This window comes from Lolium rigidum, chromosome 3 (genome assembly GCF_022539505.1).
Source record: "Lolium rigidum isolate FL_2022 chromosome 3, APGP_CSIRO_Lrig_0.1, whole genome shotgun sequence".
In the NCBI taxonomy this organism is placed as follows: domain Eukaryota; kingdom Viridiplantae; phylum Streptophyta; class Magnoliopsida; order Poales; family Poaceae; genus Lolium; species Lolium rigidum.
The window spans coordinates 367,096,833-367,111,353 of record NC_061510.1 but is presented as its reverse complement, the minus strand read 5'-3'; the positions used below and the strand labels follow the sequence as shown (position 1 = coordinate 367,111,353).

The 14,521-nt window shown below is 40.6% G+C and overlaps 1 protein-coding gene across 1 annotated transcript; it reads left to right on the top strand.

Annotated features, from left to right (window-relative positions):
• The first annotated feature begins 3,192 nt into the window (after positions 1-3,192).
• Positions 3,193-14,315, top strand: LOC124700491 (histone-lysine N-methyltransferase CLF-like). Its single transcript, XM_047232614.1, has 16 exons — positions 3,193-3,206; positions 6,650-6,769; positions 6,859-7,187; positions 7,309-7,470; positions 8,145-8,229; positions 8,350-8,499; positions 8,584-8,631; positions 8,701-8,769; positions 8,888-9,600; positions 10,348-10,483; positions 10,561-10,781; positions 11,614-11,745; positions 12,815-12,905; positions 13,626-13,673; positions 13,750-13,878; positions 14,046-14,315. The coding sequence occupies exons 2-16, from the start codon at positions 6,671-6,673 to the stop codon at positions 14,313-14,315; spliced, it is 2,682 nt and encodes an 893-aa protein (XP_047088570.1). The 5' UTR covers positions 3,193-3,206; positions 6,650-6,670.
• Positions 14,316-14,521: the final 206 nt, after the last annotated feature.

The following is a 14,521-nucleotide window of genomic DNA, read 5'->3' as shown; positions in this document are numbered from 1 at the left end:
ACTAAGCCACATTAGATTATCACACATGCATATTGTCATCAAACACACAAAACCATAAGTAATTTGAGAGATGTTCTTTCATCGGCAACAATGCCAGAAAATACTTCTGATGGCGGTTGACGGATTTTATGGAGTGTCTTGATACTCCCCGACAAAGCGCCAGAAAACAGCTTGATGACGTTGGGACTCCAAGTCCAGAGTATTGTGTCAGTAGAGTATGTTCCCACAAGGGTGACTCGACGGTTTATATCGAACTCTCGGGGAACTGGACAAAGAGTATACTCTTCTCCCTTCTTCTAGCAATCCTGCAAGTAAAATAAATGTCTTGTGTCCCCAACTCCACTGTGTGGTTGTCAAGCGCAAGGTTTCATGTTACTAAATAAACAAAAGTAAAAATAAAGCAAATAATACTAAACTAGATAAAAATAACTAAGTAAAAACTGTAAAGGGGTTGATTGTTTTTGGTGTTTTGGATGCAAATAAGAAAAGTAAATATTTTTGTATTTTCGTATTAAAATAGTGCAGCAAATAGAAAACAAGATAAAAACAATATAAAGATGTTTCTTATGATAAAAGTGGACCGGTGTTCATGTGTTCACTTGACTATTCTCTCTTTAAGTTGTAGTGGAAAAATAACAATTCATCAATGAGATATGAAGGTGCAAATAATAATATGCGTAAGATCAGAATTAATATGGGCATCATGTCCTAACATAGAGATGGTGCAACACATCTCTCTTATGCTCCACAGGAAAGAAACTTCACCAATCTTGTATTAAGAATTAAGAGAGCATAGCCATAAGTACTTTGACATGAAGTTTGAATATCAATATGCTACCTTGAAGGCTTGAACAAACAAAATCATCACTCAACTGTCACGTGACGAACGTAGCACATGCTTTCATTTTATCTCTAGTGATGTAGCAAAAGAAAAAGGCAAAGCCATAATAGATCTTGAACATATTGTCACTATCCAATCACGAAAACCATGCTACTACATCTAATACACACATCACCCCGCACACGCTCTTGCATAGATGTTGGATCAAAACAAATACTTAAGAATGGGGTTCATAATATGCATCTATCAATATATATTTAACATAATATGATCAGATATCATAGCACAATATCATAGAATAATGATCCACAACATAAGTATTACAAATATGGCCATAATCATGTTAGGAAGCTCATATGGCACTAAGAACTGTGAAAAACATGAGAGAAATAGATCAAGCTACTGCCACAAACCCGTAGTCCAGAGGTGTACTACTCTCCCTTGATCATGGTGATGATGAAGACGTTGGAGAAGGTGGAGATCCCTCTGGCGGTGATCCCAACGGAGTTTCCCCCTCCAATCTTCTCCGCAACAGCCTCTATTTTCGTGTTTTTGTGTTTGTGCGGCGCTCTCCTCCCGATAACTCTTCGGGACCATATATATAGTGATTTTTAGGTCAACATACATCGGTGGGCGAAAGAATTAGGGCAATCGGACGATTGACGACCGAAAGAGCAGGGGTGGCGCGCCCTACCTTGCTGGGCACGCCCTACCTTGTTGGGCGCGCCACCTGGTCTCTTTCGGGCCTCAGACCTCTCCAGGTGTGCTTCCAAGGTCCAGGGTGCTTCTCGCGATGAAAAAATGACGCTCCAAAAATTTCAGGTCAATTTGACTCCGTATAGGTCTCTGAAAGAGAAAAATACGCAAAACAGTGTTTTCTTGTTCTGCAAAGTTATAAAGCAAATAAAAGAGATCATTGGTAAATCCCCATAAATCAATGTAAAACATGGTATTATCATCATATATGTTGCAAATATGTGGGAATTCAATATGATAAAGAAAAAAGTTCATGTTTCATTTTACATGCATCACACATGTACAATCATGTACTTTTTTGCGGACGATAGCTTGCTATTTTTTATAGCGAATTCTGGTGGGGCTAGTGAGATCAATGTGGTTCTTGATACCTACTGTAGGGCTTCTGGTCAAAGAATAAACACATACAAATCATCTATTTATTTCAGTAAGGGATGCCCAGTAAATGTTAGAGAAGAGATTCAAACGCTGCTGCAAGTTCCCAATGAAAGCTTATCAGAGAGGTACTTAGGTATGCCATCGGATGTGGGAGTGAACAAGAATGGAACTTTTAAATACAGACTAAGCGGATTTGGAAACAGATCCAAGGATGGATAGAGCAAATCCTTTCAGCGAGGGCGGGGGGGGGGGGGGGGGGGAGAAGTCCTTACCAAATATGTGGCTCAGGCTATCCCAACATTTTCGATGTCGTGCTTCAAACTCCCGAGGGTTGATGTAAGAAGATCGACACTCTCTTAAGAAATTTTTTGCGGGGAAGTAAACATGGCCATAAGAAACATTCTAGGTTTCATGGATACTATGACGATGCTAAAGTTTATGGGCGGCCTTGGTTCTAGAGATGCCGAATTGTTCAATATGGCCTTGTTAGCAAAGCAAGCCTGGAGAATAATAACCGATCCCGTGCAGTGCTAGAAGGAAGAGATGCTATGAAACTAGGCTTGATAAAACGGATTGGTAATGGTGCTGATACTGATACTTAGGACTCCAGATTGCTACCTATTGTTGCACTTAAACCAGATCCACGGAAATTAGAGCATCTTTTCCGCCGCCTCCTCAGCCGCCTCTAGCCGTTTCCACCTGCCATCTCCATCCTCTTCCTTCTCTTTCTCATGGCCGTCGTCGGCGATAGCCTCCACCTTCTAAATCAATCAATGGGAATCTGGAATATTGGAAAGCTGAATCAAAATTTTCTGCCAACGGACATAGAGGTTATAATCCATTCCTACCATCCTTTGTGATTTGGATAGTGGCCCAAGGCCTGCCACCCGCGTCGGCGAGGACCTTTGTTGACTCCTTGTCACTCGCGCAGGCAGACCGCAGTCGCCAACACAACACCAGCTGGAATCATCCACTTTTCTCTTCCTCCGCTCCAATTTTTTCATTCAAAAAACAATTCCCCTCTCGCCCCTCGTGACCTATCTCTGACCTACTCTCCGCTCCGATCCGACATTCCCACCCAATGCGGCTGCCCTAGAGCCGCCGCCGCCGCCGCGCCGTACTCGACCGTCGCCGCGGACGCCCTCACCCCCTCCGCCCCTCCCCTCCCACGCGCGCCGCCCCTATCCCTGCTCTCCCCGCCGCGTCCGCACCCGGTCGACATTGTTCCGAGGTACGCGCTTCCGCCCCCGTCGGTGCTGCTCCGCCCGCGCGTCCATCCCCTCGATCTAGTGCCTCCCGCTCTGTTTTCGGCGAGCGAGGCTTCGGCAGCTCGCCGGCGTCGGCTGGCCAGGGGTTCGTTACTTCGTTTCGCCTATGACGCCGACCATTAGACGTGCGCGAGCGGCGTTCATGCTCTTGCTCTACTTCGCGTGGCTCCACGACGAGGCCTCGAGTGCGCGGACACTCTTCCTGTTGCTCACTAGCCGCAAGGAATAGCCTGTCCGCAGACTGCAGCGCACAGCACTGCTTCACGCACCGATTATGCGGATCCATGACTCCGAATGATTACTACCAATAGATTTGCTAGCTTTAGACTTTAGCTCAGAATTGTTTGAACTCGTCTTAGTCTCTCGGCTCTAGTTCACTGGAGCGTTCTAGGTATTTGAGATTCTGAAATTTTTCATACCGAAACAGACCGAGGAAAGTGACAGCTTGGGTGCTAAAACCTTGTTCGGCATTTATACTTTGATTAATGTGCATATGCTCTCTGTATGGATTGTCAACACATTAGTTGTTTAATAACACTGTGTTTATTCACTTCAACGCTAGATGAGGATAGGTACACTTGATTTCTGTAACGTGTTGGTATTCTAAGGAGATCTAATTTGGTAAATGACATGTAAAGAGAACTAATTAGTCAGTGGTGATCAGCACCTTATCATTTTGGACAATGCAATGTATTATGAAATATTATTATTCAGCGTATGTATCCGTGTACGTTCATGCTATTACATGTGATGAATATGCTATTTACCGGTACCACTTAGTGGTGACTGGTACCGCTTTGATAGCACAGCCAGCCCAAACAAACATGGCCTTAGTCCTGGACAGACCTCCACTTGGCGCACCACCTAGGTCCGCCCATAGCATGGAGACACCGAATGTGGGATGGGTTGGATGTTGCGTAGTTACGCTCTAATGGCCTGAAATGAGTGTGTATGAGTTCACTTCTCATTTGTTATACTGCATTGCCCACCTCTAGTACTCAAGAGCTACCAGCTGAGTTTCACGACATTCTGCTCTTTTATTTTTTTAATTCTTGCTGATATTTTGCTGAACTTATTACATTATGGGCATATATAGCATTCTATTATGGAGTAAAGAGAACTAATTAATTAGTGGTGATCAGCACCTTATCATTTTCGACAAAGCATGTATTATGAATTATTATTTAGTGTATATATCCGTGTACGTTCATGCTATTACATGTGATGAGTATGCTATTTACCAGTACCACTTAGTGGTGACCGGTACCGCTTTGACAGCACAGCCAGCCCAAACAAACATGGCCTTAGTCCTGGACAGACCTCCACCGGGCGCACCACCTAGATCCGCCCATAGCATGGAAACACCGTATGTGGGATGGGTTGGATGTTGCGTAGTTACGCTCTAATGGCCTCAAATGAGTGTGTATGAGTTCACTTCTCATTTGTTATACTGCATTGCCCCCCCTCTAGTACTCAAGAGCTACCAGCTGAGTTTCACGATATTCTGCTCTTTTATTTTTTGAATTCTTGCTGATATCTTGCTGAACTTATTACACTATGGGCATGTATGGCATTCTTGAGTAGAACCATTGGAGATAGCACCCTATCTAAGGATGGGAATGAGCCACACTGGCCCATTGGTCCACAATGTCAAGGCTGATGGGGTGGTCAGGTCAGATGCTTGCGAACTGGGCCAGTAGAGCTGGGACTTGTTGTCTCCCCAGTTTTAGATGGATTGACCCAAACGGCATTGTCGGATGTACGATAGAGTTATGCAGGCATACAACCATCAGTCATGATTATGATCTAAGCAAGTACCCACGGCTGGTTGAGTCGACTAAAATGGACTAACCACTAATTTAGCTATGTTCTGTTGCTTTCCATTTTTAATACTTGTACATGGTTAATTATTACTATATGCCATTCAATAAAACGAGACACCTGCATTGCCCTATTAGATGATGGTTCCAATATGCGTGTGTTGAACTTCATTACAAAAACGTTGGGACATAGGGTTGGCCAGGTGGCCGTGAGCAAAGTAGAAGGGCCAGCAGGGGCCAGGTCTGGATCGAAGTGGGCTGGCCCATTCCAAACCTTAACCCTTAAGGATGGGGATAAGCCACATTGACCCATTTGTCCACTGCCCCGACCCACAGTGTCAAGGCTGATATGGCAGCCAGGTTGGCCTTGTTTGCAAATTGGACCCGTAGAGCACAAACTTGTTGACCTCTTAGGTTAGATGGCTTGACCCAAATGCATCTTCAGATATACGATAGAGCTATATATAGGCATACAACCATCATGCAAGTATTCACGTCTACATATACCTTGGTTGTGTGATAATCTTTAGCTATCATGATTGTGATTTAAGCAAGTACCCATGGCTGGTTTAGTCGACTACATAACCACTAATTTATCTATGTTCTGTTGCTTTCCATTTTTAATATTTGTACATGACTAATTATTAGTACATGCCAATCAATATTCAATAAAATGAGAAGCATGCATTGTCTTATTAGATGATGTATCCAGTGTATGGGTGTTAGAACTTTATTAGAAAAACATCTGGTTCCAGGGAAAAAAGCGAGGATCGAACCATGTGTCCCAATGGGACATAGAGCCATTTCTTGCTGGTCCATTGGGTCGGCCCAATGTCCGTGAGTTAAGTAGAAGGTCAGGTCCAGGTCAAAGTGCGCTGGCTCATTCCCATCCTTAACCCTAATCAAGAGAATATCTGGCACTCACATAATTAGCATAAACTGGGATGGTGTATATTGTAGTAATATATCGATTCTCTATGGTGTACAATGTCATTATGTGCTAATAATCAGCAATCAAGTGCTATTATATGGCTAACAGTATACTTAATAGACTTAGTCGTTGCAATCTTGTGTTTTTTTATCTCATCACCTTTTGTTGTTTGATTATATCAGAATGCTGAGCTAAAATAAAGTAACCCCATTCTACAAATATGGCTACATAAATCTGGGACAAAATAATAGAAACCACTTAATAACCATTCGGTGCTTTGACTTTTGTTGACCTTGAGACTTTTCTTTGTAACCTTTTTACTTGATGCTGAAATGGATGTATCTACAAGTAAAATGTGTCTAGATACATCTATATTAGCATCAAGTAATATGAATTGGAGGGAGTACTTTATCCTACGTTCCAGTTAGAGTTTACTACTGTGCTTACCAGTTAAGAGCTATTAACGATATGGTAATCTACTCTTGAGGTGTGCCTGTAATCAGGATTTTAGATTACCTGTAAATGTTCATAGCAACAAATTAGTTGGGCTCTAATATTGATTGTCTTTGGCTTTCCTATTTATACCCTTCAACCATCATAAAACTACTATATGAGTTTGTATTATGCTTGTACGATAATGTTCCTACCTTTGTAGGTTACTCACGAAAATAAGGCTATGTCAGATGAAGAAGGACGTAAGGCATCTGAATATGTTTTATGTGTTATTGAGTCGTTGAAGAAGAAAGTTACAGCAGATCGTTTTACTTACATTAAGGTGCTTTGAAATTATTCTGTAGTTCTCTCATTTTTAAAAAATAAGAAATTATTGTTTTCATTTTTTCTGATTTTTATAATTTCTTCCAGAATAGGATAGAGGAGAACAGGATTAAGCTCAGCACTGTTACACAAAGCACTAGCAATTCTTCAAAAATCTGGCAAAGAAATACATCAAATGGCACCGACTTTGTCTCAAATTTGCTGACAAGTAGGAAAGACGATGCACTCTGTTTGGTGCATAGTCTTGAGGCATCACCTGCTGAGGAAGATGGCGTCAGTTCAGAAGAAGAAAGTTCATATGCCACATCAACTGTTATGTTGGGGGGAAATCAAGCTGCAAAGAGCGCCATTAGGCTAATTAAACTACCAGAAGTACCGAAACTTCCGCCTTATACAACATGGACATTTTTGGACAGGTCTGTTTATAATTACATTCACTTCTCAACCGCCTTGAAGCCCTGCTATTTACAGAAAGTTTCTTTAGTAAGGTTTCATAGGATTTTCTTGAGACAAAAGATTTCCCGCGGTTTCACGCAGGAACCGGAGGATGTCGGAAGACCAATCCGTACTTGGTCGACGAAGGATTTATTATGATGCAAATTGCGGTGAAGCTTTAATTTGCAGTGACAGTGAAGATGAAGCTGTTGAGGATGAAGAGGAGAAAAAGGAGTTCAAAGTTTCTGAAGATTGTCTTATTCGGTAAACAAACTTAGTGTACTTCTATGTTTTCTTTTGCGTTAGTTTGCATTAGCCTAGGCTTAAGGGCATGTTTGGTTAATGGACATACTTTGCCACACTATCCCAGCTAAACTGTGGCAAGCCACAAAAAGTGCAGTGAAGAATATTTTTGCCACAAGTTAGGCAAAGTGTGGTAAAAGTGAGTGCATGAAAAATGGCACAGCCTGCTAAGAAAGCGTGGCATGCCACAGTCGTGGCAGTGAGATAAACACTAGCATAACAGTGCTTCTGCATATATGGCAAAGTGTGGCTGTGAACCAAAATGCCCTAACTTCTGCGCTTACATGTGATTGACATATATGCTTGTTTTACAATCACGGTTTTTCATATGAATGCTACCATTTCACCTTTCTTCAAAGCAGTTAGTTTGCTGTATTTTTATTTCCTACCGGAGAACGCATTCCATTAAGGATTGTCACAATTTTCTTTCAAGAAACTTACATCGCTTACCTGAGGTCGCTGCAAAATGTTCAATTGGGTTGCATGATTGTAGTAGTCTGCTGACGTGTTTACATTTTCTTTAACCTTGATAGATCAACAATAGATATTGGCTTCTGCTATATGCCGTGTTCCTCACAATTGGTGATTTGATAATTTGATGTAATGAATAATGTTCCTCCGCTACTCCATGTTAGGATGACAATTCAAGAATGTGGCATGTCTGATGCAGTGCTGGAAACCCTGGCTCGATGTTTTGGTAGAGCTGCTGGTGATATAAAGGCTAGTTCTCTTTCCATAATCATTCACTTAATCTCAATGTTATTTTGGCCATTTGGGATCTTCCTTTACCAGTTCACATTTTTGCTATTGACAATTAACACATATAGCCCTATTTTACAGGCCAGATATGAGATCCTACATGGGGAGAAAACTGTGAGTTCTTTAAAAAAAGCTTCTGAACTTAATGTCAAAGTGGAAGATGTCTACCGTGATAAAGATTTGGATGCAGCATTGGATTCCTATGACAATCTCTTTTGTCGGCGATGTCTAGTATGTTCATCTATTAACCATCATGCGATTTCTGTAATGCCTCTGATTTGCTGATGAATATTCTGCTCATCTTGACATTGGCAGGTTTTCGATTGTAAATTACATGGGTGTTCTCAGGATTTAGTATTTCCTGTAAGTTTGAAAGTTCAAGAGTTATTACCATAATTGGGTGTTGTTCTAATTCGCACGTGTTTCATGCAGACAGAAAAGCAACCACCTGGGAACATCTTGGATGATGGTATGCCTTGTGGCATTCATTGTCATAAACTGGTTTGTATTTTTATGGTGTATTACTTCTGAAAATTGGGTTGTCTTGTGTGACAATTTAGATGCTGAAACATAAGCGCATGACTTGCATTGATATTGTTTTGCAAACCGTTTTTTTCAGGCCTCCAAACCAGATGCTACTGTTGCAATCGATTCTGACATGCATATTGACATAGAGGAGCCAACTCACTCAGCTGATGATACAAGGAACCAGTTGGATTCAAATAAGAAAAAACGGGGTTCTAGTGGAAGGAAGGCAAAATCCCAACAAAGTGAAAGCTCTTCAATCCAAAGGATTGCCTCAGAAAGTAGCGATTCAGAAGTACATCCAATAAGCAATAAATCTCTGCATCACTCACCTTGTCAATCAAAATTCAAAATTAGCGCAAGAGGTGGAATCAAGAAAAGTGCTAATAGAAGAATCGCAGAGCGAATCCTTATGAGCGTGAAAAAAGGACAAAGGGAAGTGGCACCATCAGACTCAAATTCTGGTGGATGCCTTTGGCCAAGGGATATGAAGCTTAGATCTGGTACACGAAGTGGACAAAAGGATTCATTTGCATCCTCACAGCAGAATTCTCCAAACACAAGAAGTTCTCGGAAGAAGGATACGTCTCCAATGGAGAAGAAAGAGAAGAACTCAGCTTTAGTAGAAGATCATAATGATGCGACAGAGGAAACAAATAATGAACATTCAGCAACAGATGATCATCTAAGTTCGAAGATAGATGATGTCGATGAGAATATATGCAGGCAAGAAGATAACTGTAGATCCTGGAAGGTGCTTGAGCAAGGGCTACTAGTGAAAGGGTTGGAGATTTTTGGTAGGAACAGGTTGGACCCTTCTCCTGCTGACCTATTAGTGGTTTAATTACCTTGCACTTAATTTTGCTTACTATTATAGAACCAGTCAGGTGAAATTTCCTATTTGGCCTCACGTGACCCCTGCAAACAATTCTTGTGAACTGAGTAAAGGTTATATGTGAAATGTTTTACTATACTACTTGGAAGACTTTGACCATGGTTCCTCGCTGAGTAAACAATTTATTCCTTTTACATACTGTTTTCTCATCACCCTACAAGTGGGGATTGTTACAATTTATTCCTTCCACGTACTGTATTGTCATCACCCTACAAGTGGGGAGTGGTACTGGGGATTGAAAAAAGTGTTGGGAAGAAATGTTTATAAACATTATATGACTAAAAGTTGTATGTACCAGAGCCATTCCCTGAAATTATATATTACGAAAACATTTTCCACTAACCGCATTATCTTCATGGTGTCAAGGCAAATTAATGGTTAACTTTTTTTTATTACACAGATCCCAGCGCCACTTATATGTTGTAGAGCAATGTTTTCTTACCAGGATGCAAAAAATACTCTATTTCTATGAAAGTTGCAATGATATAACATCTATACATGTCTTTTTTTTTTCGAGAAAATATGCATGTCTTTTTTTCATTGCTGAGCACATGAGTCTGGTGGCCAAATCGTTGGCCTCCATCATTATAACAGCAATAAGCTTACCATGATTTCCAAAATTAATAGCCACACTAAACCGAATGGTTTTCTTCATGCAGTTGTTTAATTGCTCGGAACCTTCTTGGTGGAATGAAGACATGCAGTGATGTTTTTCAGTATATGCACTATATTGAAAACAGCAGCGCATCTGGAACACTTAGCAGTGTTGATTCTCTTGTTAAAGGATATATAAAGGTAGGGTTCACCATGCCCCTCTACTTTTTTCACCCTGGTGGCATCTTAGTTTAGTGCTGCCAATGTTGATATCTCAGGGACATGAGTTGCGCGCGAGATCACGGTTTTATAGAAGACGAGGACGAGTCCGTCGTTTGAAGTACACCTGGAAATCTGCAGGTTATCATTTTATAAGGAAAAGAATTACAGAAAAGAAGGATCAGCCTTGTCGGCAATATAATCCTTGTGGTTGTCAATCGGCATGTGGGAAACAGTGTCCATGTCTCATAAATGGGACATGCTGTGAGAAATACTGTGGGTGAGTTAATTATTTTCCTTACAAGAACTGGCACTATTATTCATACTCCCTCCGCCCCTATTTAGGTGGCGCCTGTGATTAAACTTCGACCATCAATTTGATTGGGAATATATGAGATCTAGCTGGAAAGTTTATTTGAATATGAATTCAATGGTATAATTTTTGTGATACTTAATCAATGTTTTGTTAATCAAATTAATGGTCAAAGTTGGACCCTGTAATACGTGGGTGCCACCTAAATAGGAACGGAGGGAGTAACTTCTATGCATATGAAGCATATGTATCCTTTAACATGTTGTTATGGGGTTCTAGGTAACCCACTTTTGGTGATATCATAGGTTTTTGCTTGGTTTTAGTCCAATTGCAGGTGAACTGAGAATGCTTGTCCTTCTGGATATTTATACCAGTGCTCATGAAAGCGCTATGTTATATCTATTGACGTGGTTTGATGTCGTATTCTGTGTGTAGTAGAATGATTGAAAACTGTAGTGTTGAGTTGCTGTCTTGTAACTCGTTAGCATGCTTTGACTCTATGCATAGAACATTCAAACCAGTATGGAATTCGAAACAGATTTTGTAAAGCTGCATAGTACATAGATTAATTCTCACTAGACAATAAAATCAGACTACCTTTTGTGGTCCTGCATACTTTGTGTTTACTGTTACTTATTAGTTAGTTTGAGAAATTTCAATTATGAACGGAAACAGCTACAAAAATGCATAAACATGAAGACATGCAAACAATTTGGTATCCTGATCCTGTTGTAGTGTTGTCATACTTTAGCAATTGGTGTTGTTGCTTGTGTGAAAATTTATCCCCTTTGCATTCCAGGTGTCCGAAAATGTGCAAGAATCGTTTTCGAGGTTGTCATTGTGCAAAGAGCCAGTGTCGCAGTCGCCAGTGTCCATGCTTTGCTGCTGACAGGGAATGCGATCCTGACGTGTGCAGAAACTGCTGGGTGGGGTATGTATTTACAAAATCTCGTGAACCTTTGAAGGACTTTGCAGTCAATTCGCAATTCTATCTGTATAAAAAGTTTCATCATTGAGGTCTGTCCATTTTGTCCTTTACACTTATACAATCTCAACTGTACCAGAGTAGTACAAAATTTACCACATGTACCTGTGAAATTTGCCTTGAAGATTCTGTTTTACTACCAGAAATTTGGGAATCAGGTAGTGCATTTGATATCACGCATGATAGCCAACTGAAGTGAATCCACATGTTTATCAGTTGCCACGTTACAAGTATAGGTGTGATAATCTGCAAAAGCTATGAGTTACATTATAAAAGTTTCTCATCTATTCATGAAGAGCTTTGTTGAGTGTTGAATCTACAATATTAGAACTGCGCAAATACTCTTGCTTAGTTGTATTGTAGCATCTCAAGATACTCAGTTCTCCAGACTGCAGCTCAGATCTTAAACAAGGGGATTTATAAGTTAATAAAAAGAATTTTTTAGCCATCAGCTACAGCCGACAACCATCAAGCATAGTAATTTGACATGATGCACCCATTTGTTAAGAGACTTAATTGAATGCTTATGGGTACCAGCGTATTATTTAAAGAAGCTGAAAACTTATGTGGTTACCAGTTGCTTATGCAATTTATTCAACTCTGCTAAAATCTTATGGAATGGTGTACTACATAAATTCATTGGAACAGTATCTTATTCGAAATGGATGTTTACCCGAATGTGAAAGGTTGCATTATGGAGACATGCCAATTATAGGAGAACTTATGACTTCAGTAGTTAAATTTCAATTGGCATGTATGTGTAGAATGTTAAAAGAGGAAATTTTGGACACAAAATGCAGTTAATTAAAAAATAAAGTATGATTGTACTGTCTTTATCTGACCAATGCTGAAATGCAATTACGGTCCCTTTTCACTCTAATCTGCTTAATAAGGTATTCCATTAGCGCCTTGACAAGTGATTGCCAGCTGTTCAAGCTTAAAATGTTGTTATCTCATCCATAATCTTTCTAGAATAAATCACAGTGCATTGAACTGTTCCTTTTCTGACCTACAGGTGTGGTGATGGTTCATTTGGAGTTCCCAACCAACGAGGCGATAATTATGAATGCCGGAACATGAAACTGCTTCTTAAACAACAACAAAGGGTAAAATTATACAGTCCAGTTTGTAACATGTTATGGACATCTTGCTTTTCTTTGTGTCGGCACTTGATTTGATGATTTCTTTGGTTGGTCCTGTCGTTTAACAGAAAAAAGAGACGAACCACAAATTCTTTGTGTTCAGAACTACTGGCTCAGATGTATAATCCATTACCCAGTTGTACTTATGGATAGTTTCATGATCTTAAAATGCTAGATGTGATTTATACATGATCTTAAATGTCTACGTCTCTTTGAGCTCGTTCTCAATACTGTAGATGCTGGTATTGATATAGCAGCGATTAATATCTTTTAAGAGCTGATTCCTTATAAGCGATTCCTTTTTGTTTTGTTTATGATAGTTCTGAGCCAGTTATAAACCAATTAGGATATGAAACAAACTGATCCAGTAAAATTTACTTAAACTTAGGGCTTGTTCCGGAAAAAGATTTTTTTACCATAAATATAATTTTAGCAGGCCTAGGGCCACATCATTCTTCTAAAATCAAGAAAAATGCAACTGGGCGATGCCACTATGCCACCCTGTTTAAAAGTGGGCATTCGTTAATATGGAGGCGATGTTGCCATTAGTTGTAAGCGACTATTGAGCACCCGTTACAACGCACCTTCTTATAACTGTCTACCAGAATGTACTTGTTCTTTTTCAGACATAATTTTGTGCTGATGATATTGAATTTATTCATGAGTTTTTAACTTTTTATTCAGGTCTTACTTGGGAGATCTGATATTTCTGGCTGGGGAGCATTCCTCAAGGTAAAATTGCTCCTTCCATCCTCTCCATTCCTCTTCCCCTTTACCTCATTTTTTTTTGTCTTTCCTCAATCTTCAGAATACGGTTGGCAAACATGAATATCTTGGCGAGTACACTGGGGAGCTTATCTCCCACAAGGAAGCAGACAAGCGTGGCAAGATATATGATCGTGAGAATTCATCATTCCTTTTCAACCTGAATAACCAGGTAGGTGTACAAAAATACCAGTTACAGTAATCAAACATTATATAGATTTAGCTCGTGCTTTTTTGCATGAGCTGAACTATATATTCTTGTCCGAATTCAAAAACGTGCATTTTACATCTGATTCGGTTAGCTGAGTCGTTGCTGCTTACTCTACTCTCTGGATGCAGTTTGTTCTTGATGCCTTCAGAATGGGTGACAAGCTGAAGTTCGCCAACCATTCCCCTGACCCAAATTGCTACGCCAAGGTTATCATGGTAGCAGGCGACCATAGGGTAGGCATCTTTGCCAAAGAACGGATTGGTGCAGGTGAGGAGCTTTTCTACGACTACCGATACGAGCCTGACCGAGCCCCGGTGTGGGCACTGAACGCTGACGCTCCTGGGTCGAAAGACCCTGGGCAGCCATCCAGCGGGCGAGCAAAGAAGCTTGCCCACTGAACAGACATCATTGGTTGATTCTTTTGTTGTGGGGTCAAAATTTAGCTGTTATTAGCACACCTTGAGTTTAGTTTAACCTGACATTGCTTGGCCCCTGACTGTTGTTGTATCCGAGCCTGACTGTTGTTGTATCTGAGCCCATTTGTATCAGAACTTATTGATGGAACGTGACCCGTGTTTTAGCTGGCCTTGCCTTTGGTGGTGTG